The 24,783-nt window shown below is 52.8% G+C and overlaps 1 protein-coding gene across 1 annotated transcript in view; it reads left to right on the top strand.

The window, feature by feature from the left end:
* Nucleotides 1-24,470, top strand: part of ANXA11 (annexin A11) — a 41,243-nt gene extending 16,773 nt beyond the window's left edge. Inside the window, exons 2-15 of the mRNA XM_060111457.1 lie at nt 7,515-7,577; nt 9,107-9,219; nt 10,168-10,554; nt 11,859-11,946; nt 12,192-12,286; nt 12,914-13,027; nt 15,021-15,111; nt 15,473-15,552; nt 15,685-15,741; nt 17,458-17,551; nt 20,609-20,704; nt 21,720-21,778; nt 21,966-22,088; nt 23,689-24,470. Coding sequence (XP_059967440.1) covers nt 7,523-7,577; nt 9,107-9,219; nt 10,168-10,554; nt 11,859-11,946; nt 12,192-12,286; nt 12,914-13,027; nt 15,021-15,111; nt 15,473-15,552; nt 15,685-15,741; nt 17,458-17,551; nt 20,609-20,704; nt 21,720-21,778; nt 21,966-22,088; nt 23,689-23,748 — 1,512 coding nt within the window. The 5' untranslated portion in view covers nt 7,515-7,522 and the 3' untranslated portion in view covers nt 23,749-24,470. The remainder of the gene's footprint in view (nt 1-7,514; nt 7,578-9,106; nt 9,220-10,167; nt 10,555-11,858; nt 11,947-12,191; nt 12,287-12,913; nt 13,028-15,020; nt 15,112-15,472; nt 15,553-15,684; nt 15,742-17,457; nt 17,552-20,608; nt 20,705-21,719; nt 21,779-21,965; nt 22,089-23,688) is intronic.
* The last annotated feature ends 313 nt before the right edge of the window (nt 24,471-24,783 follow it).

The raw sequence follows: 24,783 nt of genomic DNA, 5'->3' as shown, positions 1-24,783 counted from the left end.
CATTATCACCCAAAGTCCATAGTTTACATTACGGTCCAGTCTTAGTGTGGTACATCCTATGGGTTTTGACTAATGTGTCCACCATGTTAGTGTCGTACAGAATAGCTTCAGTCTTAAAAATCCTTTGTGCTCTGCCTATTCATCCCTTCCTCCCCCTAACTCCTGGTAATCACTGATTTTTTTTAAAAAATTATTTATTTATTCATTTATTTAATTTTTGGCTGCATTGGGTCTTCACTGCTGCACGCGGGCTTTCTCTAGTTGCAATGAGCGGGGGCTACTCTTCGTCGCAGGGCGCAGGCTTCTCATTGCAGTGGCTTCTCTTCTTGCAGAGCACAGGCTCTAGGCGTGCGGGCTTCAGTAGTTGTGGCACACGGGCTTCAGTAGTTGTGGCTCGCGGGCTCTAGAGCGCAGGCTCAGTAGTTGTGGCGCACGGGCTTAGTTGCTCCGCGGCATGTGGGATCTTCCCGGACCAGGGCTTGAACCCGTGTCCCCTGCATTGGCAGGCGGATTCTTAACCACTGCACCACCAGGGAAGCCCAATCACTGATCTTTTTAACTTCTCCAGTTTTACCTCTTCTAGAATGACATATAGTTGGAATCGTGCAGTACATAGCCTTTTCAGACTGGCTTCTTTCACTTAATAATATGCATTTAAGGTTCCTCCCTGTCTTTTCGTGGCTTGATAGCTCATTTCTTTTTTTTTTTTTTTTCTGCAATACACGGGCCTCTCACTGTTGTGGCCTCTCCCATTGCGGAGCACAGGCTCCGGACGCGCAGGCTCAGTGGCCATGGCTCACAGGCCCAGCCGCTCCCCGGCACGTGGGATCTTCCCGGACTGGGGCACGAACCCGCGTCCCCTGCATCGGCAGGCGGATTCTCAACCACTCTGCCACCAGGGAAGCCCATAGCTCATTTCTTTCACTGCTGAATAATATTCCATGGTCTGGATGTACCACAGTTTATTTATCCATTCACCTTTTGAAGGCATTTTGGTTGCTTCCAAGTTTTGGCAGTTATGAAGAAAACAACTATAAATATCCATGTACAGGTTTTTGTGTCCATGTGTGTCTTCAGTTCCTTTGGGTGAATACCAAGGAGTGCTGTTGCTGGATCATATGCTAAGAATAAGTATGTTTAGTTTGTAAGAACCTGCCAAACTGCCTTCCAAAGTGGCTGTACCATTTTGCATTTCCACCAGCAATGAATGAGTTCCTGTTTCTTCACATCCTCATCAGCATTTGGTGTCATCAGTGTTTTGGATTTTGGCCATTCTAATAGGTGTGTAGTAGTATTTCATTGTTATTTTAATTTGCAGTTCCCTAAGGATGTATGACGTTGAGCATCTTTTCATATGCTTTTTTGCCATCTGTATGTATTCTTTGGCAAAATATCTGTTCAGGTCTTTTGCCATTTTTTAATTGAGTTTTCTTTTTTTTTTTCTTTTTAATTGAAGTATAGTTGATTTACAATGTGGTGTTAGTTTCAGGTGTACTTTATTGTTGAGTTTTTAAGAGTTCTTTCTGTATTTTGGATAACAGTCCTTTATCAGATGTGTTGTTTTAAACATTTTCTTCCATTCTGTAGCTTGTCTTCTCTTCCTTTTATTTTTAAAAAGAAATCAACAAGGATCATCTGAGCTGCATGGTTTAAACTCTGCATTTAAATTTTCTCATAAAAACAGATTGAGGATTTAATGTTAAAAAACTAGCACAAATAAATACTCTAGCCCCCAGACTGGGAAGGCCAGTGGAGGGGTCATCCCACGAAAGCGTCCACCCTAGTCCAGACCCTCTTGGTTTGCTGCTGGGCACTGGGGCGGGAGGTCTCACGGCCGTGCAACTTCTAGCCCTGGGAGATGCGTCCAGGTCTCTGCCTTCTCTCAGTGTTAGCCCGCTGTAAGCTGTGTCCCCACCTGGCCCTCTGAGGAGGACAGTGCTATATCCTTGTGTGAGGCATGGCCCTGCCAGCATCCTTTTTCCTCCATGTCCCTGGAAGTGAGGCAGGACACCAGAAGATGTGCATAGTGCATCGCCCAGCCCTTATTGCCATGTCCCACTGTGGGGGTGGGGGAACAAGAAGATTCCCCATTATGGGGGGGTGTGGCTAGGTCAGGGTAGTGAGGTGCCTCTTGTTCTGGGTGATTTTGCCTCTTCTCCCAACACAACAATTTCTAGATTCCTGTGTTTGGGACTCTGGCTAGGGCCTTTGTGGAGCCCTTGAAATTGAATGGTGTTCTTGTGTACATGTACACAGTTTTAGGGAACAGGCCACTTTACAGTCCCTGAGAAGCCCCCTATGTACCTGCTGTATGCTTTCAACATTCACCTAGCAAACTGAGGCTTGGTCTCATGGGATCCTGGGATGCCCAGTTTTGGTGTTTATCCTCAGAGCTTACTGCTGGGAATAAAGGCTAGATAGAATAAGCTAGAAAGTGTCGAAGTACCTTAAAGGAAAGTTTGTTTCCTAGAGTGTGGAGCACAGAATCAGTTACATCAGAACTTCTGCAGGACTTCCCTGGTGGTGCAGTGGTTAAGAATCCGCCTGCCAATGCAGGAGACATGGGTTTGAGCCCTGGTCCGGGAAGATCCCACATGCTGTGGAGCATCCAAGCCTGTGCGCCACAACTACTGAGCCTGCGCTCTAGAGCCAGCGAGCCACAACTACTGAAGCCTGCCTGCCTAGAGCCCGTGCTCCACAACAAGAGAAGCCACCACAATGAGAAGCCCACGCATCTCAAGGAAGAGTAGCCCCCGCTCAACGCAACTAGAGAAAGCCTGCGCACAGCAATGAAGACCCAACAGAGCCAAAAAAAAAAAAAATTAAAAAAAAAAAAAAAGAATCTGTGGAGATGGGAACGGGATGCTTGTTTATATTTCAGATTCCTGGACCCTTTCCAGATTGAAGGGCCCAGAATGATTGGGGCCAAAGCCTTGGCATTTTTTTTTTTTTTTTTGCGGTATGCGGGCCTCTCACTGTTGCGGCCTCCCCCGTTGCGGAGCACAGGCTCCGGACGCGCAGGCTCTGGACGCGCAGGCTCAGCGGCCATGGCTCACGGGCCCAGCCGCTCCGCGGCATATGGGATCCTCCCAGACCGGGGCACGAACCCGTATCCCCTGCATCGGCAGGCGGACTCTCAACCACTTGCGCCACCAGGGAGGCCCATGCCTTGGCATTTTTAGCAAGCTGTCCAGGAGATTCTCACGCGTGGTGAAGCAGTGCTACAGAAAGTGTAGTCCAGAGTCAAGGAGCATCAGCATGTTTGGGCAAGTCTCAAACCTACCCTTGCAGAGACTATGGGGGCAGGACCCAACAATCTGGGTTAAAACAAGTCCAGCAGGTGATTGTTTTGCAGACTGAAGTTTGAGAAGCACCAGTTTAGCCAGAGAGGGCCACAGCTGGATGAAATCAGGCGTACAGGTGCAGGTAGGTGGTCCCAGTGAGGAAGGAAGGGTGGTATTTGTGCTGCATCGTGCCCCAAGAGAAGCAGGACCAGAGGCCGGAAGTTCCCTGCAGGCTGGTTTCTAGGAACTGGAGCAGTCCCCGAAGAGACCAGCTGCCTGCGGCACTTGGAGGCCCTCTCCAGGGAGTCCCAACACAGAGTGCTCTGACCAGAGCCAACATGGAACGGGGATGTGCCCAGCCTGTCAGAATCCCGGCCTGTCCACTGTGTGAAGCATCCCACCCAGGCACCTTTTTTCTTTCTTAAAGGGCAGAAGTAGGAGGAAGGCATTGGTCATCACAGAAGGTGTGATATTCGTAGATGCCACAGAGAAAGCAGATCTGTGGGATTATAACCCAGGGGGTTCCCTTCTGTCGTGAAGAGTGAGGGTTGGACAGAGTTGGGAGGGGAAGATGAGGCCCTGCCCCCCAAGCCCTGCCCGAGCTCCCCTCTGAATCAGTATATGGCACCCCAGCGTGCCAGGCCGACTTCGCCAAGGACAGCGGGCCCTGCTGCTGGCCTCTTTTGAGAAACAGTGGAGGCCAGAGTTACCCAAAGACTGGGCCATGAGCAGATTTCTTAATTTTCAAAGAAGCGAGGAAGACTATAGATGTTGGGAGTCAGAGTTGCGTGCTGATCTGGGACATGTGGTCGTTGGGAAGGGCCAAGGTGGGCACTAGGGCATCCGAAGGTTGAACCAGGCTCTCCGGCTGCCTTTGCTTTTCTCCTGGGGATTATTAGACGGATAAGCTGGAGGGCTCTAGGCCCGGGGTGACGTGTTAGTATTCTCCTTTGATGGAGGCCCTCTTTGGACTGTTGTGAACAAGATGAGAAAACAGGCTGTGGTAGCGTTAGGTGGCCTGGTAGCTGGTTGAACGCCTGTGCCCGTGTGGTCCTGGGTGGGCTGACGACAGGCTGGGAAGCGGTCGGCAGCGACAGTTCAGGAGTGCTCTTTCTGTATCGGTCGCCTGGAAGAATGCAAATGCCATGCTTTCCCAATCGGTGGATATAAAAGAAAGCTGAGAGAGAGTGCTAAGATGCTTGATGTTGGTCAGGATGGCAGGAGATCTCAGTAGGCTAGAGGGACGATGGGCAGAATGGAAGAGAGAAATTTAACAGGAATCGGCATCCTGTTTCCATTGTCCAGAACACCCAAGTGTTACCCATCGGGGAGGTGGGGGGGGAGGGGCGCAGCTACTGCCCTGTGCCCTCCAATCACCCCTGGGGCCTTTGGTTCCCAAGAGAGCTCAGAAGGAGAACGGAGTGGGTCGCAGCCGCGAAGCTATTTCAGGCAGGAAATGGTGGGAGAAAAATGAGACTGTTCTTTCAGAAGAGGGGAAGCCTGGAGGTGGCCTTTTGGGGAGAGGTGAAGATGGGGGGCCTGGGGGCGTCGTCAGGGAACTCTGGGAATGAGCACCATCACCCTGTGAGCGGGCTGAGGCTGGCCTGCGGTCCTGCCCCAGGCCGAGAACCTTAGCAGTCCCTTCAGGTCCGAGTCCCATGGTATATTTATATAATAATGCCAACCCCAGGCTCAGAGCCGGGCTGCCTTGCACTGAATGGACCCTGTGTGAGTTATTCAAATCTTGGAAGAACAGCACGGCCTCAAGTGAGCTCAGAAATCCCCACCTGAATTGGGCCTTTTTTAAAGTTTTTTTTTTAATTGGCATACATGCATGTGGCAAGAAATGCAAATATAAAGTGAGCTTCATTTCTATTCCAGTTTTCCCCTCCAGAGGCAACCAGTGTTACCCAGTTTCTTGTTTAACATTCCAGGGATGGGTGTGTGTGTGTGTGTGTGTACATCACTAAATTTGTACATTTTCTTTTTTTTAAATGAAGTTAGCTTAGCATACACACAGCACTACACCTTGATTAATAATGGTGATCATTTCAAATCACCACTTATAGAGCTGGCTATTTCTAAAAAAGCTACGGAGTATCCCTTGTGTGGATCTGTTTGATTTACTTAACCAGCCTCTTGCTGGTGCATATTTGGGGGTTCCTTCTTGCTGTTGTGGCAGATGCCGCAGTTTAGTGTGTCTGGGAAACAGACTTCCAGAAGTAGAGCTTCTGAGTCAAAGCGTGTGTCATGTTTAATTTCTACATCTCTATTTTTAACTGGCAAGTCAGCATATTAGTGAGGGTGAATATCTGTAGTTCCTTTTCTGTAATTGTTTGCATCATTTGAGTTTCTATAAAGGTTATTGGTCTTTTTCTTATCATAAAACATTTTTCCTAAATTTGTCACTTCCCTTGTCTTTATGTTGTTTTTGTTACTTGTTTCTTATGCAGAAATTTAATTTTATCTTTGGGGATAAGGGCTACTTCTTATGCTTAAACTTTGGTCTGGCTGAAGTTTTATTTTGGCATATGGAACAGGGTAGTATCCAGCTTTTTTGTTTTGTTCTTCCATCCAACTGTGGATGGGCCTTTGGGCTCACTCCCCTGGGAGGTGGTCTCCAGAGACAAAGGTGTCAGGAACACAACTGCAGCTCCCCCTGTTTTTCTGAGGGCTGGTTTCTCTTTCTTCCGTCAGAAAGTTCCTGGCCCATCCATCATTCGCCTCCCCAGGGTGTCTCCTCACCAGTGAAGTCTGAGGGTTCTGGCAGATGGGTCAGGCTGAAAGCACCACTAGGGACCTCAGTCACCACATGACAGCGTGTTTGGGAAAGGGCCTTTGGCCCACACCACAGGTCGCCAATTCTAGCTCTCTCCAAGGTCACTAGGCCATCATCTGGCCTCCCATTGCAGTCACCAGTGGGACCCACTGACTCAAACAAATTACCATGCCCACAGAGCTGAGAACCCAGACCCCCCCCCCCCCCCCCCGCATGGGGACCAGTGGCACCTTGAGGAAGCCCTTCAGCTCCCTTGGAAACAGCACTCCTGGTTCGCCGGTGTAGCTGTGAAAGGCAGCCAGAACCTTGTAGGTGGATAACAGCGTCTAGAGCGGTGTTTCTCAAAATGTGTGTGTGTGGGGTGTCCTTGGACCATTAGAATCACCTGGGAACTAGTTAGAAATGCAAATTCTGGTTCTCCTGACTCAAACCCTGTGGGTGGAGCCCAGCAATGTGTTTAACAAGCCCTCCAGGTGGTTCTGATGCACACTGCAGTTTGAGAGCTAGCTTGGGACCCAGTGTGGGAGGAGGAGCAGCTAACCTAGGGTCAGCAGGTGTGATTGTTAAGGGGGCCTATAGGTTTCCTCACTCTCACTGGTTGTTGGGTGCCTCTCAAACCGGCAGCAGCCACTGATTAGCAAGAGTAGGCAGGTTGCCTGACAGTGTGTGGTGTTACGGCAGATCTGTGTCCCTCCTGGGCAGTTCAGCTAACATGAGACACGGCAGAGAGGGACTTTGTGAGAACAGATTCCCACCATCACCAATAGGTAAGAGCTCTAGGTTCTGGCTTTTCTCCTTCCCTTACTACTGATCTGCAAGTCACTTACCCTTTCTGAGCTCCATCTGCCCCATCTGTAGGGACAGGATTGTGCTCCCTCACTTGCCCTGATTCCAGATCCTGGATCAGATGAGCCCTCCTGAGGTCTCTTCTTGTTTCTAGGAATGATGATACCATACCTGGTTCCCTTGCCTGGTGAACCAGAGGTTGGAGAACAAAAACCGTAGTCTGGGGCAGAGCCAATTTGGAGGCTGTTGTGTATAGCTTGGGGTCTGTAGGTTGGGCACAGGGAGATAGGGGCTCTGGCTTTCCCTGTTGCTGGATGGACGGTGATAAAGAAGATACAGGCAAATAGACCTGGACCCCCCTGAGAATGAGGTGGGAGAAGAGCTTCACACGTGCAGCATCCCTTGTCAGCAGAAGTGGGAATGGAGCTTGGGTGAAAGGGGTTTTCAGGGAAACTCACTGGTTCATGGGTGGTGAATCCTATAATGCCCCCGGTTGCTGTTGCTGGCGGGGGCCCAGCAGGTGCAGGGTGAGCTGGGCTGCCCGCCATGGGTCAGGCCTGATGCAGCTCCTCCTGCAAGGGCCAGCTCGCAGCTGACACTGTTCTCCGGTAAGACTGGTGAGAGCCCCCGGCAGAACCTGAACACACTTTCCTCTTTCCTTTCAGATCTCACCATGAGCTACCCAGGCTACCCCCCGCCCGCAGGCGGCTACCCGCCAGCTGCACCAGGTAAGAGGGTCGGGGGCAGGCGAGGGAGGGAACGCCCTCTCTGCTCAGGGCCCAGGAGTGGAGAGGGGAGGAACGATGGTGTTTTCCAGATATTTCCTTGCTCCCTTCGGACCCTCACAGTGCAGCCAGGCGGGGGAGGGGCTGGAGAAGAGCTTGGACCTTGGGGCCAGGCAAGGTCAGGGTTTGAAGCCACTTCTGGAAAGCCAGGACCAGGCCAGGCCCCGATCTCTTGCCTTATTAGCTGATAGCAGCAGACAAATGTGTACCGTTCTCTGAGACTCGATTTTCTCCTTTGCACATGGCTTCAAGCATCTCCATCACTGGGCTGGCCCAGACACGAACATGATAGCCAGGTAAAGCCTCTGGCACAGTGTCCTCTGGAGCACTGCTAGGTGACGATTGCCCCTTGTCACTTCTCTTGCCCTGTGCTCAAGGTGTGTGGTTTCCCAGCAGCAGGGCCCCTGCAGTGGGAGGAAGTGGAGGCAGTCACTAAGGGTCAGATGTTACTGCTGCAGCTGCTCCTGTGGCCCGATAGCAGGGAGGCTGCGCCAGCTGGTCAGGCACCCGTGTCCTGTCATCACCTGAGCAGCAAGAGAGGGAGCAGGCAGGCGATTCCGGGAGAGCTCCGTCCTGAGTATCCCGGAGCCCTGGGGCTGGAAAGCCAAACACGAGGCCCTCAGGGCCTTTTCGCTGTCATGGACAGGGCTGCATCTAACAGGCCAACAGCCCGCAGGATGATGCTAGCTGCCTAGCTACTGTGCTGCTTGTCATGGTGACAGCTGTAACATATGAATGCTCACCGGGCTCCCAGCTAAGCCCTGCCCGGCATTAACTCTCTTAATCCTCCTCACTTCAATTTGAGGCAAACACTAATTGTCCCCACTTCACCTGAGGAAACTGAGCCAGGGTGGTTGAGTGCCTTGCCTCAGGGCACATACCCCGGTCCTGATGGTTTCAGAGCTGGGGGTCTTTACTGCTGTTCCCCTGTTGTCCCCCTGACAAGGACAGGTGTCTGTTTTCCATAACCGAACCCTGTCTCCCTCTGTCCTGTCATCCTGCCTCTCCCTGCCCCTTCCAGACTTGTGATGACAGCACACAGCCAGATCGGCAGGACACCCCACCCCGACGCCCACCCACCCCCGCATGGTTCTCCATCACTGTGGACTCTCAGTGATCCCTGAGCTTGCCGCTGCCCTGGGCTTGGCACAGTGTCCCTGACTGACCTATCTTTATGTCTGTACTCCCACTCCATGGGGGTGAGCCCAGGAGGGCAGGTCTGCCCTTGGCCCTCCTACCTTAATACCCACAGAGGGTCTTGGGAGTGTTTGCTGAACACCGAATTGAAGGTTCCCACCTCCCTTCCTCTGGCAGCAGGACCTGGCTAGACTTTGTTGCCCGAGTGTTTGCCGTGTGGTCTACATAGGACTGTCCGCGGCTCTGCTTGGCTTCTCCTCCGACCACCTGGGAGCTTGATGTCTCTGCCTTGTCCTGCTGGGGAGCTGCGCCGACAGGCTTGGTGTTGCTTTCAGGTGGCGGTGCCTGGGGAGGTGCTGGCTACCCACCACCCAACATGCCCCCCATCGGGCTGGATAACGTGGCCAGCTACGCAGGGCAGTTCAACCAGGACTACCTCTCGGGAATGGTGAGTCCAGCCCTCCTGCTGGGCTGCCCTGGGGGCCACACCGGCGTGGTCAGAGGGAGAAAGGCTGCTGGCTTCTGTGGCGTCAGAGGGGAGCGTGTGTGTGCGTGCGTGTGTATCTGTGGGTGCCGAGGGTGTTGAGCTATATCTTAGGACATGACGGTTTCCATCAGGGCTCTCACCGGCTCACTGTCCCTCTCTGCATCTTGATTTTCCCGTCTGTAAAATGAGCGGTGGGGGAATGCATTGGGCCACATGGTCTTCCAGGTCCCTTTCAGCTCTGGGGGATTGGGTAGGGGTAGGGCCTTCGTGGAGTATGCATCGAGCATCTTCTGTATGTGCTCAGCGTAGGGATAGAGGGGTGAGGGTGTGCACCTGTGTGTACATGCATGTGCCATGTGCAGGTGGCCACACGCATGTGGGGGCTGTTGGTACACGTGGATGACTCTCCTGGTTGGGCCTGGCAGCAGGTGCCCGGTAGCACGGACACACATGCTACTTGTTGATTTGCTTGTAAAATAGCATATTTTATCATCTAAAAACAAATGTATGCTCAGTGTAAATGGTGTAACCACTCCACAGTCTGTAATTTGTGCCAGGCCCATTCTAGGCACTGGAGATAGAAAAATCCCAGCCTGGGAGTACTTACCATCCACTGGGAAGAGACAGACAGTAGCATAAGGAAACGGTGTGGTGTTAGAGTGAGTGTGGGTTCTTTGGGCACAGGGCAGGTAAAGGGGGTCAGCAGTGCAGGTAGAGGGCGTGTGGGACAAGGTGGGTGGGCAAGGTGGGCCTTGCTGAGAAGCCGGTGGTGCTCGGACTTGGCTTGAGCTGAGTGTGGCTCCTGGGTGCCTGCTGCAGGGCTCAGGGTGGGGAAGGGCAGATGGATGGAGTATGGCTATGCCCCCTCAGGGGCTGTTAGTCTAAGGCTCTAGCTTCGTGGACTTTCAGGCTGCCAACATGTCCGGGACGTTCGGAGGAGCCAACGTGCCAAACCTGTACCCGGGGGCCCCTGGGGGCGGTTACCCTCCCGTTCCCCCGGGGGGTTTTGGGCATTCCCCTTCTGCCCAGCAGCCTGTTCCTCCATATGGAATGTACCCGCCCCCTGGAGGAAACCCACCCTCTGGGATGCCCTCGTATCCGCCATACCCAGGGGCCCCTGTGTCAGGCCAGCCCATGCCGCCCCCTGGGCAGCAGCCCTCGGGGGCCTACCCTGGACAGCCGCCCATGACCTACCCTGGACAGTCGCCAATGCCACCTCCGGGACAGCAGCCGGTGCCAAGCTACCCAGGGTACTCTGGGTCCGGGACCATCACCCCTGCTGTGCCCCCAGCCCAGGTGAGTGCTAACGTTGTGCTACTCTCTGTCCAGGCCTGGCTCCAAGGGCCCGAGACATGTGGCCCAGTGTGCTCTGCCAGCAGGGCTGGGGACGGTGCAGGGGACGGAGGAGGGCTAGGTCCTCCAGCTCTAACTTGTAGTTTTCAGTGTCACTTTCTCACAGACACCCCATCCCCTGTTTGTATGCCTGAGGGCCTAGGGAGCTACCCTCTTTGTCCCAGCTTGTTAGATGGTCCCTGTGGGAGTTGGGTCTGAATGCCTCCGGGTACTCTTCATTCGTCTGGTGTTATTTACTGCCTGGGTTTTGTAAGAACTGGTCTCAAAGCCTTTGCCCAATGGCTCTTAGTTTTCAATCCCCCGGATGTGCCCTCCCAGACTAGCTTCAGAAGATTCTTAAAACCAGCTCCTTTGGGTAGGGAAGATTGTTGTCAGTTCTTTCAGGGCTGCTCTTGGCTTGTTTTGGAGAGCAGTTCATGTTTGCAGAGCCTAGAATTCATTGTCATGGTTACACAGCCAAACCAGCCAAGCACAGGGCTAGTGGTATGTGGTTGACTACTATTTTTAGTCAGAGGGTCCATTCCCCTCCCTCCCTCACACCCACACATCCCCCTACCCCTGCCCTGCTCTGCATCTCCCTCTCTGCCTTCCCCCTTATCTTTTCTCTCAGCTTATCTCCTTAACTCTGTTAAAACCAGTTTGTACTAGATAATCCACCAAGGGAGAGTTTCGGCAGGAAAAATCAAGTTTGCTTGGAGTGTAGCTGTCATGTCAGGAAGGAGTCCAGCAGGCAAGCGGGTCATAGAGTCCAGAAAACAGTGCCGGGAAACGAGAGCTAGTCCGACAGGTAGCTGGGCTGCATGTACCATCGTGAAGGCTGGACACCTGCATCCCAGAGGGAACACCTGTTTCTAGTGTGCACAAAGGTGGACTAAGCAGGCCCGTTAGGGAAGCCCTGATGTGTGCTGTGGTGCTGAGGCCTTGAGGAGAGGCCGCACCCCTATTCCCGAGGCCTCCCCTTCATCAGGAGCCCGGGCCCAGGCCTGGAGGACCCGGGCATAGGGTAGATTTTCAGCATCAGGACTCAGCTCTAGGTGGGCTCCTAGCCACGGGAGCCAGGCAGACGTTTCAGTGCCAGGACAGGTAATGGTCATGTTAGGCCAACTCAATGTCGAGTCCCCTGTGCTGTTGATTGCAGGCTCCTTCAGGTACCCCAAGTTTTAGAGGAAAGGTCATTTCCAGAGTCTGGGGCAGGCAGTCTCACATCTGGGGGATATAGCATTCTTACTGTCTGTCTGTCTGAGCAGTTTGGAAACCGAGGCACCATCACAGATGCTCCTGGGTTTGACCCCCTGCGAGACGCCGAGGTCCTGCGGAAGGCCATGAAGGGCTTTGGTGAGAGACCCCAGGTGGCGCGAGTCCTAATCACCCCCCTACTCCCTAGGCAGTTACACAGTGGCTCTGTGGGCTGGGGTCGCTGGGTGGAGGCAGCCTGGCCCCAGTGGTGGAGGAAGAGAAGGTGGATACGGGAGTGCAGTTGGGATGCCCGGGAGAATTGGAAGACCCAGGCCAGGAAAGTCTGTAGCCGCAGAGCATCCCCACGACCCCCAGCCCTGCCCACTCCCACCTCCTTCCTCCAGGGACTGATGAACAGGCCATCACTGACTGCCTGGGGAGTCGCTCCAACAAGCAGCGGCAGCAGATCCTCCTGTCCTTCAAGACAGCTTATGGGAAGGTGAGTGTTGGCGAGATGGTGGGGGTGGGGCGTCCCTCCTGAATTAAGGCGTATCTTCTAGCACAGCCCTACTCCTGCTTTTCCTTGGGGCCTAGTGGGTCTAGATCTCCTGGACAAACCATAAGGCACATTAGGGCATTTCCTGCTGTCTCTCAGCTGATGGCATCTTCTAGCAGCAAAGGATGCTCTGAAGGAGAAATTCCAGAGTCCACAGGGTACTCTGAGGTTTGATGAGAGGCGCCCAGGAATCTGGGTTCCAGCCTGGCTGCGCCACGACTCACCAAGACCATGGGCAAGTTATTTCCCTTTGAAGGAAGAGGCTTTAAGTACTGAACAAATGCACGGTGGCCGTATTTTGATTTTGGGGGCTTTCAGATCTTTAGAAAGGCAACCACTGGGTACATATAGGCTAGTGTTCTGGCCAGGTGCCTCTCCTACTTTAATGGCCATGAGTCCCCTGGGAATCTGGTCTGAATGCAAGCTCTGATTCTGCAGGTCTGGCTGGGGCCTGAGGTTTGGCTCTTCTGCAGATGCTGCTGGTCCCTGCATCTGGGATATTGTCCCTACTGGTCACCTCCTGTGGATTCTCAAAATAGGTTTTGTTTGTTTGTCTGAATGTCCAATCAGGATTTGATCAAAGATCTGAAATCTGAACTGTCAGGAAACTTTGAGAAGACAATCTTGGCCCTGATGAAGACCCCGGTCCTCTTTGATGCTTATGAGATAAAGGAAGCCATCAAGGTGTGTACGTGTGTGTTTGTGTGTGTGTGTACACCTGTGTGGACATACAGCCCCGGGAAAGGCCTGGATCACGTGGTGTGTCTTCGCTCGCTTATTAGCTACCGGTGTCAGCACGGCTCCTGGACCCTCCCGGTTGGAGTCCAAATGCTGTAGAAAGGGGAACTTCTGGTGGCTCCCTCAAGAGGCAAATGAGCCTTCATCATCAGGGAGCATCTAAGTCTCTCCACCTTAAAAACACAGTGGGAGTTGGGGAGCTGGGGTTGCAGAGGGAGCTAGTGATGCAGTGATAAGAGTGGGAGGTGTGGATTGTATCCTCATTCATTAGGACTGTTGTTAGCAGATAACAGAAACACACTTGAGGAGCCTAAGCAGAACAGCAGCCTGGCTTGGAGAGGGCCGGGGCCGGGCAGACTTTCTCCCTCGTCTCTGCTGCTTCTTCAATGTCTGCTTCATTCTTCCATCTGCTTCTGTGCCTCTCCTTCCTTGGCACAGCATCCCTGCCGACCCCTCTCCATGTACCTGTCAGAGATCCAGCTACACAAGAGGCCAGCTGCCCCTTGGTTCAAATTCCAAATAGGGGCAGGTTCTGATGGGCTTCGTTTGGGTTTAATATCCCCCTAGTTAAATCAGTTATGACCAAGAAGAGTGTCCTGCACGTTTTATACAGTCTTGTGGCTCCCAAGACCCCCAGCAGGTGTCCTGTGGATGGGGAGGGGCCGCACCCACAGACAGGGGAGTCCTTGTGAACTGAGCAGGTGCCGCAGAAGGAATCTAACATTCCTCAGGGGCCTGATAGGCACAGTGACTTTTCTTGCCCCCACGAAGATGTTACCTGAAACTGGGTTCGCCTTTTTGTGGGTGTCAAGAGACCCAGCCAAGCCAAAGAGTGAGACAAGGAAAGATTTATTACTTGCAGCAAGTAAGAACATTGGGGATCTTTCCCAAAGCCGTATCTCCCGGAACTGCAAAACTGGGGAAGTTTTAAGCTAAAGGCACATGCATATTCATGAAGGGGCTTGGGGTGGTCCACAGAGTCCAAACTTGAAAAGGGTCAACCTCTTCATCCCTTAGGTTCCAGTTGATTTGGTGGTTGAGTGCCCAAGGGGGTTTAAATTCTGCCAACAGCTCAAGAAAGTGCTTCAGGCTAGTCTTTACCATTGAAACAGAGCTGGGAGTCTTTACATCGGATTTGTTATCTTTCCTATTGTTCTTTTGTTCCTTTAAGGGCAAGTACTGTGGCCAGGCTTAGATCACAAGGTAGCTTAGGCTAAAAATGGTTTCTCTTATGTCAAGAAAGCCATTCCTGGTTCTCTTGCTCTGGGGACACCCTACTCTGTCTGCCTGCAGTATCACTTCCATTTTATGGTCAAGGAACCTGAGGCACAGAGAGGTGAAGTGACATGCCCAAGGTCACACAGCTAGTGACCAGCAGAACCAAGATTCAACCTGACATAGAAACCAGGCTACTGACCCTGTCCTCTCCCTCCTCACTGCCCCTGACTTGGTTATCTCTTCCACCCTCTATGTTGTTGCCTTCTCCTAGGTGCCTCCAGATGCTCCACGGTCCACTCTAGGACTCAGCGTTTTCCCACATGTCATGCTCTCGCTTTAAACCCATTTTCTCAGTTGCTTCTCATCTCATTTATGGGCTGAACTTGGAATAAAACAGATCCAGGTCCACCTCTCAACCCCACCATTTACTGTGTGGCCTTGGACAGGTTACTACACTTCTCTAATTCTCAGTGTCCTGGCGGGTGGAATGGGGATGTTCCTTCCCATGATCTCTACTTACCACCATGTTGCTGTCATTACTGGTACTTTCCTGGGACTGCAGAGGGGAGGCTGGCTGCTTCAGGCCCGGGCAGCAGCAGCAGCACGATGGGCGGGTCTGTGTCTGTGGCCTCTGTCTCTGGGGTTTGTGTCCTGGAGGATCCTGAGTGCCAGGGAGGAGGCTGTAACAAGCCTGTGCTTTGTTGTGCTCTCTGCCTCCCAGGGGGCAGGCACTGATGAAGCCTGCCTGATCGAGATCCTGGCCTCCCGCAGCAATGAGCACATCCGGGAATTGAACAGAGTCTACAAGACAGGTTAGGCTGGCCCCGGGCCCTCTGCCCCTTGCAGATCCCTGTGCTTTTAGGGCCTTGGCCACACCCTCTCCCAGGGCCTCCCTTCCTTCCTGGCCTCCTTATCTCCCGCCACCCCCAACACACTGGGATTCCCTCCCAAACCCAGCCCTGCCTGCTGTTTACACAGGAGCAGGTGACTGAGGTAAGGGAGGGCTAGGGAAAACCTCCTGGGCGAGGTTGGGGCCAGGTCAGCCTGGTGTTTGTTCCTGGGGGCTGCGTGGGCCACCTGTCTCCTCATGCCAGCGCCCACTGTTAACTGTGTACAGTGCGCAGCTTGGTCCACTGGGCTACAGGGTGGCCCTTTCCTGTGTCTCCCTTTTAGAATTCAAAAAGACCCTGGAGGAGGCCATTCGGAACGACACGTCAGGGCACTTCCAACGGCTCCTCATCTCTCTCTCTCAGGTACCTTTCCCAGGGCGGAGATCGGGCCCACAGCAGGGAGAGGTGGATCTCTGGGCCATGGGGAGGAGGAACAGGGAGGGAGGGGTGCGACTCCAAGGAGTGACCTTGACCTCACAGCCTGCTTCCTTTCAGGGAAACCGGGATGAAAGCACAAACGTGGACATGACGCTCGTCCAGAGAGATGTGCAGGTGAGTGTGGCGGCCGCTCATCTGGCTTTCTGAGCAGGGGAGTGTCTTCCACTTTCTTGTGTCACAAGGGAGGGGTTCTGGGATTGAAAGAGCAACAGATAAGGAGTGGATTCCAGATGTTGTGAGTTTCGCAGGGGAACAGTCTCTGGCTGTTTCCTCTCTTGGTTCAGGAGTCCGAGTGCCTCTCCAGAGGAGTTTGGGTTTCCCACTAATGAATTCAGACCATAGCAGTTCTGGCTGGAGAGAGCCCTGGCTTCCTGATGGGATGGAGCTGGCCGTGCCTCTCCCCACCTCACTGCTGCCCCCCAGGGCACTGCATTCACCAGGAGCTGCCAGTGGGCTCCTTGTCTCTGTCATATGTCAGAGGACTTCTGTAGTGCCCTCTTGTAAGGGCTGGAAGAGAACCACTCTTCTGGTCTGGCCCATTTGCTTTCCAGGTAAGGACACTGAGGCTCAGAGAGGTTGAGCATTGTGTCCAGAGAAACCTGGAGGCAGAGTCTGGGCAAGGGCTCACTCTCTGTGCCCAGACGGTGCCTGCCTCTGCCCTGGTCCCAGACCGCTCACTTAACGTCTCCCTGGCTTGGGACACCCATTCCTATAACTGGACTCAGGGCTGGATATCCCCAAAGTCCTGGGCTCCAGCTCTTGCCCCAGTGGGGATCTTCCTGTTTCTGTTTCCTGTTCAGGCCTTTTCCCAGCTGAGGCAGAAGTTGCCTTGGTTGCAGGGTCTCATGCCTACTGCTCTGTCTTCCTAGTTCTGGACCTGCTTGGCTTCACCTCGACCTGTGGGGTCTCTGAGCCCCTGATGGCCACCTTCTGCCCTCAATTATCAGTGCCTTTAGGTCCAAGAGCTGCTATCTGAGGCCTGGAAGGCACTTTTGAGCCATCTCGTACAAGGGTTGCAGATTGGCAAATAGATTGGGCTCAAACCTTCAAAAACTTAACAGGAAAGTGCAAATTCTCCCCATTTGCAAACAGAACAGTGTATGCAATGAAACGGCAGGCAAGCACCTATCACATAAAATCCCACATCCATAACTGCGATGTATCAATTGTTGTTATAATTATTGTCTCATGTTCCTGCTTATAGATAGGGAAACTGCTTTTAAAGATTGAGAAATTTCACGTAGATATCTGGGTTTCTGGTTCCTCGTGAAAAATGGATCAGGCAGCTGTGAGCCTTGTTCCTCTGTCATGTACTTGGCTGAGAAGTAACTGCCTCTCTGCATGGTCCCCATGGTCCCCACCACTCTGGCCTTACAGCTGGCCTGATTCCTGCATTTAAGTTACCCAGCTGGCCCCTTTGGGCTTTCAGGTTTGTGACCCCGAATCTAATCCAAACTTCGCGTTTTAGAGATGAGGAAACTGAAGTTCAGAGAGGGCCAGTGGCCTGCCTAGAGTCCCGTGGCAAGTGGGTAGAAGAGCTAGGACTCACGCCCATGTTTTCCTCTGTGCTGCTGCTCCCTGGGTTGGGTTAAAGCTGTTCCTTGCCTGTCCTGGGCCCCAGCGGCCTTGGCTCTCCTGGCTTAGTGAGAGGTTGTATGGATGGTGTCTACTTCAGCACAATGAATGGAGCTCAGCTGGGGCCCTGCCCCCCTTTCCCTCTCCTCTGGGCTTGTAGGGCCCAGAGACTCTGCCCAGCTCTCCTCGGTGGCCTGGGCCTAAAGTCTGGGGTGAGGTCTGCATTGCATGTCTATCTGTCCCTCTTCTATCCAGGAGCTCTATGCAGCTGGAGAGAATCGCCTCGGAACAGATGAGTCCAAGTTCAATGCAGTTCTGTGCTCCCGGAGCCGGGCCCACCTGGTCGCAGGTAAGGCAGTCCCGGCCTCCCTGCAGCCAGGTAATGAGGTCAGATGAGGTATGGCAGGAAACAGCTTGCAGGAGCACTTAGCAGTTCTGCTCTTCATGGGCCTTTCACTTCCTTGAAAGAGACCCCTGGTGGAGATTTAAAAGATGTTATCAGCGGGTTTCCTGAGTCTGCAAGCATCCAGTTCTGGAGGAAAGCAAGGGAGGAGGTTAGAGAAATGGGAGCCTCCTGTTGGCTGGTACCTTTACCTGCTAGAATGTGGAATAGTAGAGTTGAGAGAGCCTTCAAGAGCACCTGACCTAGTGGTTTCCAAAGTGTGGCATAAAAAATAGACATCACAATTAATAATACTAAGTAACACTTATTTACTCATTCCTTCAACAAATATAAACTGAGCTCCTGCCACGTGCCAGGTCATGGAGTAGGTGTAGGGAACGGCACTGCAGAATCTCTGTTCTCAGGGGGTTCACCTTGTTTGGGGAGCCCGGCAGTAAACAAAAATCAAATACAATCTGTACCAGTTGGTAAATCTTTAGAGAAGAATTATAAAGTTGGAAACTGGGATAGGAAGTGATAAAGGTGTTGGAGGGTGCTGGGGGCATTCCTCACTGGGGTAATGACATTTGAGTTAAAAACGTGAAGGGGGCTTCCCTGGTGGGGCAGTGGTTGAGAGTCCGCCTGCCGATGCAGGGGACACAGGTTCGTGCCCCGATCCGGGAAGATCCCACATGCCGCAGAGTGGCTGGGCCCGTGAGCCATGGCTGCTGAGCCTGCGTGTCCGGAGCCTGTGCTCTGCAACGGAAGAGGTCACAACAGTGAGAGGCCTGCGTACGGCAAAAAAAAAAAAAAAAAAAAAAAAAAATGAAGGAGTTGCAGGTGCAAAGGCCCTGAGCATGGTGTTCCCAGCACAACCGAGAAACAGTGAAGGGGGCTGGTGAGGTGGGGTAGATGGAGTGAGTGAGCATAGGAGGAGGTGAGGTCAGAGATGGTAGGAAGCCCTGATGACAATTGCATGGACTTAGGTGTTTACCCTGAATAAAACAGGGGGCCACTGGAGGGCTTTGAGTGAAGGAGAGACGTGATTTGACTTAGGTTCTGTGAGTGTCCTGGCTGTTGTGTTGAGAAGAGAGAAGGGATCAATGGCAGAGCAGGAAACCAGTTAGGAGGCTGCCGCAGTAAATCCAGGGGAGAAGTGACGGTGGCCGGGACCAGCTGGCAGGGGCAGGTGGCGAGAAGCGCTCAGATTCTGCCCCTGTTTGCCAATGAACTGGACGTGGAGTGTGAGAGAGAGAGAGAGGAGTCAGGGATGACGCAGGGTTTGTTCCTGCTGAGTCAGTGGAAGAGGGGAGGGGCCCTCGACCAAGACTGGGAAGCTGTGCATGGAGTAGGCTTTAGGAGGCAAGGAAGTCAGGAGCCTTGAGCCACAGATACCATGTAGGCAATGGGTTTGCGAGGCCAGAGGCCAGGAGAGGTCTGGGCTAGAGATGGTAGTTTGGGCACTATGAGTGGGTCAAAGGAGTTTGAGGCTCTGGGACTGCAAGAGGTCCCTTCAGAGGGAGACGGGAGGGAGACCAGCAGTCTGAGGAGAGGGCCCTGGCCGTTGCAGGAGAATTAGAAGGGGCACCCAAAAAAAGGGGCATCCTGGAGACCAGCAATGTCAGCGGCAAATATGAGAGGGCAGGTGAGGACAGAGAACGATGACCACACTTAGCAACGTGGGTGGGTGAAATCACCAGCACGCGCTCTGTGCATGCACTGAGTCTTTAATACATGGAAATAGCAGGCATTTTCCTGTTTTACAGATGAGGAAGCTGGCAAAGGGCAGTTGGGGAAGTCAGCTACCCAGGTGGTAACGTGGCAGAGCTGGGGTTTGAACTCAGCTGCCTCCAGAGCACACTTTTTAACCTCTGCCCTATTCTGTACTGGAGCGTGAGCGAGCATATGCTCATCTTAATCGTTGCTTATTTTAATGAGTATGGAATATATCTGTAGCACATCAAACCCCCGATTTCACAAATGTCATTAGTCAGGGGAAAAGAGGAGCTGATCGGAAGAAAATAGTAAGTAATGAAGTTGGATACAGATGTAGCAGAAATCATGATACTGATATGCAAATGACAGCAATTTGGAGAACACAGATAGAAACTGAGACCCTGGTTGGGGAAGAGGAGGTTTATATCCTGGGGCAGAGCTCATTTTAGGACCCCGGTCTCCATGGCACCACCTGCCTCTCTTGGAACGCACAGCCCACTTCCTGTGGGTGCTTGGCCCATCCCAGGGTAAGCTGGGGCACTGGATGGGCATTCGCTCACCGTCAGACTGGGAAAGATTGGCACATAGAATGATGGAGGAGGGCTGGGACTGGAGGTGTGGGGATCTGGGAAGAGACTGTTGGTGTCAGGGCTCCTGGACCGGGGATTGAGGTGTGATGAGTGAGCAGTGGCAAGGGCAGTGCTGGTAAGGGGACAGTGAGCAGGCCTGGGGGGCGGGGGGAGTGCACTCTCCCTGGGGCAAAGAACTGGCCAACTTGACAGCTGGGCAGGTGTGGTCACTGGGGCCGTCCAGGGCGCCGGGAGCAGAGTGGGAGAGGTGGGCTCTGGGAAGGGGCACAGGCCTCCTCACCACGTGTCCTGTACAAGTCAGGTCGGGCTGCCGTAATAAAATACCACAGACTGTGTGGCTTAAACAACAGAAATCTATTTTCTCATAGTTCTGGAGGCTGGAAGTCCAAGATGAAGGTGCTGGCAGCGATGGTTTCTCCTGAGGCCGCTCCTCTTGGCTTGCAGACGACCCCCTCCTTGCTGTGTCCACGTGTGATCTTTCCTCTGTGTTTGCAGCCCTGGTGTTTCCTTGTGTGTCTAAATCTCCTTTTCTTATAAAGATACCATCAGATTGGATTTGGACCCACGCTAAGGGCCTCATTTTAACTTAATTACCTCTTTAAAGACTATCTCCAAGTACAGTTAAATTCTGAAGTCCTAGGAGCTAGGACTTGAACAAAGGAATTTGGGGGGGGGCACAGAATTCAGTCCATAACATGTCCCTCTGTCTTGCCACTAGTTTTCAACGAGTATCAGCGAATGACAGGCCGTGACATTGAGAAGAGCATCTGCCGGGAGATGTCCGGGGACCTGGAGCAGGGCATGCTGGCCGTGGGTAGGTATCTTGGCCTGCCCGCTGGGGGGCTGGCATGTGTTGTGAGTTTTCAGGGTGCTCACCCACCCTCCGGTTGAGGAAGATCATAGTGAAAGGGTCCAAGATTGCTAAATCCAGTTGCCTACGTGGTGGGAAATCAGGCTGCTTCCCGATCGCTGCGTAGTTGTACCCCCAGCAGTCCTGGAGGTGTCTTGTTTATATTTCAAGCCCAGCCCTGGGGGAGGGAGCTGCAGTGCGGGCACTAGTGGGAACGTGACCAACTGTTCTCCCGGAGGAAGATGACGCATATCCTGCCAAGTTTCCTCTAAAAATACATCCCTGCAGGCAGTTGTCAGATGTTTGTGATGGAAACACGTGGAAAGATTTTTTTACTTGCAGCAGCAAAACAGGCCCTAGTCAAGGAAAGCTGGCGTAGCTCCCAGGACACTGGTGCATTTCCTGCAGTGCCTGTGTCATGTCCTCCAGAGCAGGGCCTGATGGGCTCCAGGTCCGTCCTCCCCCGTCCCCCAGCCCTGAGGGGTTGGCCCCTCTTTATACCCACTTGGGAACATCACAGTTTGCCCTTCTGTTTTGCTTTCCTTGGAGCTTTCTGGATGGGACAGATTTCCCTGTGTACCCCATGGTAGGTATCGTGGCCTGAGAACCCTAGTTAGACGTTTGTTCCGTTCGGCCATCCTTTTCCATGAGGGTCATGGCATCTCCAGCCTGTCCCCTCCTGCCTGAGCAGCAACATGGTTCCGCACACCATTCACGTTCCTTCCCTACACAGCTTCCTGCATCACATTGGTTGTCAGGAAATGGGTTGGGTTGGTGTCCAGGCTCCGCATGTTTCTGTTCCAAAGGGCTGGAGCCAGGATTGTAGGATAATTGAGCCTGGAGGAGATGAGGGGAGAAGAAGATGGATGCAGTGGTGTGTTTGATTGACATCCGGCCTCCTAAGAGGATGCTGTGTGCATCATGTCCCCCTGGACTGAGTTTTCTGCAGATCGAGTTATGCCCTGTTTCTCTCTTCTAGTGAAATGTCTTAAGAATACCCCAGCCTTCTTTGCTGAAAGGCTCAACAAGGCCATGAGGGTAGGTAACCCCCAGGTGCAGGGTCTGGTGGGGGGGGGTCTCAGCCCACTCGTGACTGGGACCTTGCTCAGGGGAGGAGGCATGAGGAGGGCCACCCTTCAGCCAAGAAGACAGAGGGCCCAGGGAAGGTGGGGAAGTGGACCGTGAGGAGGCCCGTTGCTCATGCCCCTGGGCCCACTCTCTTTAGGGAGCAGGAACCAAGGACCGGACCCTGATCCGCATCATGGTGTCTCGCAGTGAGATCGACCTCCTGGACATCAGAGCAGAGTATAAGCGGCTGTACGGCAAGTCCCTGTACCACGACATCACGGTACGGGCCTCTGGGGGCTGTCTGGGCTGCCTCTTGGCGTCCTGCTCACCCACGGACCTCCCTGGCCACTCCCACCGTCCCCTTTACTCTCCCTCCTCAGAGCTCGCGTGGGCTTGGCTTCAGCCAAGTATGGGCATCTTGTTTGTGGTCCTCGTACTTGCCCTCTTCAGTTTTCACTTGTTCATCTGGTTGTACAACAGCAGGTTGTCAGCTCCTGATGGCAGGGTGGCTCTTGACCCTGCTGTCGCCCCTCTCTGTGTCCCAGCATCCAGCACATCTGCTGTTCAGTAAACGGTTGGGGGGGAGGGTCCAAAATCGGCATCAGAGAACACAGGACCTCCCACCTGGTGCCTGGCCTTCAGAGTCCAGCCACCCTGTGGGTCTGTGATCCGTCAGTGAGAAATCAAGCCCTGAGCCCCCTGGAGGGTGGGCGGCTCTAGCTCCCTGATGAGTCCCCTCCCTCAGCTCTATGGTGGAGGCAGCACAGGAAGGCAGTTCAGAGGGAGGGCTCGGGGGTCACACTGCTTGGGGTCCAGCTCTGGCTTTTCTACTTGCTCACTGTGTGATCTCCAGCAGCTTGCTTAAACCTCCCTGAACCCCAGTTCCATCATCGTTAAGAGGAGGATAATAATAGTACCCCCCGCCCAGGGCTGTTGCGTCTTAAAGGGGGTGGTCCACATGAAGCATGTTGTGTGACACATGTACGTGTCTGATAGACACTAGCACCTGTTTTATCACTGTGCCAGAGCCAGTCTGACAAAATTGATTCCTATCGTGGCAGGGGTGGGGGGGTCTGACACTTAATTTCTGAACTCACATGAACCTTGAAATTGAAGTCACCATGCCCAGGTCCTGATTTCAGACTCACTAAAGTTTGATGTTGGGCATGTCACTGAGAGAGGCTTCTCCCTCTTTTCTTGGATATAAAAGCAATGCTGTTGATAGCAGAGAATTAGTAATTATTCACAAAGTATCTTATGTGTGCCAGTAGGTTGTGGGCATCTGAAAGAAGCCACAGGCCTTGCCCTCAAGGAAGGAAACGATGGCAGGAAATGATGAGAAATTAGCTAAGTGTGGCCTTACTTCTAATGTAAGTGCAGTGGACTCAGATAGAGGAGATATCAGTGTGAACTGGGATGCCCAAATAATAACAGTCCCCTTCACTGGACGGTCGTATCATAGTAGATTACACTTCCTGTACAGGACACAATAGTGCATTATGGTATAATCCCAACTTAGTGCAACAAAAATGCGCTGGGCAAAGGCCACTGGTAGTTAGCCCTGGGTAGGGGGGTTTTTGGCTGTTTAAAATTTTTTTGTATTTGTTTTTCAAATTCTGACTTTGATCATTGGGGTGAGTACAGCTTTCTGTTTTTTAATGGGAGGGCTCAGGAGGCTGAACTGCGTTGTCAAAGGTCTGTGCCACCTTCAAGGCCAGCATGTGAGCCTGTCACCTGCTCTGGCACCAGCACGGTGGGGAATTTCCTAGGATGGGGCTGCCTCTCTGTAAGGGCACCTGGGGCAGAAGAAAATCAGGAGCCAGGAAGCCAGAATCGGCCAAGCCTCGCTTAACTGGTGCCTCACTTGTTTCTTTGACCAGGGAGACACTTCTGGGGACTACCGGAAGATTCTGCTGAAGATCTGTGGTGGCAACGACTGAGCGGTGACTGGTGGGTCACTTCTGTCCACCTGCTGGCAACAGTGATGCCAGGAAAAGGCCAAAAGAATGTTTGTCTGTTTCTAACACATCCACAAAAAATCCCTTCGTGTCCCAGCGTGGACCATCCATAGAACCTTGGCCCCATCCTCCGCCTGCCCTCCTGATCTGTGTCTTGTGCTCGTGCTGAGGGACCTGGGTCGGTCTTGAACTCTCTCAGGATACCTCCTCCCCACCCCCACTCCTCACAGCCTCTTGCAGCTAAAGTAGACGTTTTGCTTCCTGACTCATGCAGTCATTCCCCTTTGCTTCTGGCTGAAACTCCTGGCTTCGTTTTAGTCATATAACGTTGTATGTTTATTTGGAGGGTTTTTTTTTTTAATATATAGTCGTTGCAGACAGATGTGCACACGTCTTTGCTGCATACACAGTTTGGGTGAGACAGGTGGGGACTGGGGGCGCCATGTCCTCACTGAGGAGTAAAAGGGAAAACCTTTAAGGGTACTCTTTGCATCTGGTGAGAATGTGTCATGAGCTTTGTTATTGCCAAACTCACTCCTTTTAAGAAAAGAAAAAAGCCAGAAAGTCATCTGTTCCATGCAAAACCACGAGAACAAAGCCAGCTCCCTGCCAGTGACAGGGTTACTTGTAATTGAGAATGTGCCTTAAACCTGAATGTCGATGGCCAAAAGCTGTTTGCAAATTAAAGTCAGCCAGCTCTGGAACGTTCTGGAAGTGTTTACCTGGTGCCAGCTTGTTTTCCTGTGCTTCATGATTCTGCCCTGTAGCTCAGGGGTCCAGCCTTACTACCCGGTGGAAATTTTCATGACTTTAAATAGAAACTTGTGCTTAGGAAACCCTGAGCATAAGTAATTTGCAGGGACTGGGTTGTAAGGACATGAGAAATGGAGGTTCCTGAAATTCGTGCTCAGGGCCCAGACGCTGAAAAAGCATCATATGCGGGCACGGTGAGGCCCACTAGGGAGAGGAGGAGGAGCGTGGTCCTTCCCCCCAGGTCCAGAAGGAGGGGGTGTGCAT

This window comes from Mesoplodon densirostris, chromosome 1, assembly GCF_025265405.1.
Source record: "Mesoplodon densirostris isolate mMesDen1 chromosome 1, mMesDen1 primary haplotype, whole genome shotgun sequence".
NCBI lineage: Eukaryota > Metazoa > Chordata > Mammalia > Artiodactyla > Ziphiidae > Mesoplodon > Mesoplodon densirostris.
The sequence above is the reverse complement of the archived record's forward strand: the minus strand, read 5'-3'. Positions and strand labels throughout refer to the sequence as shown.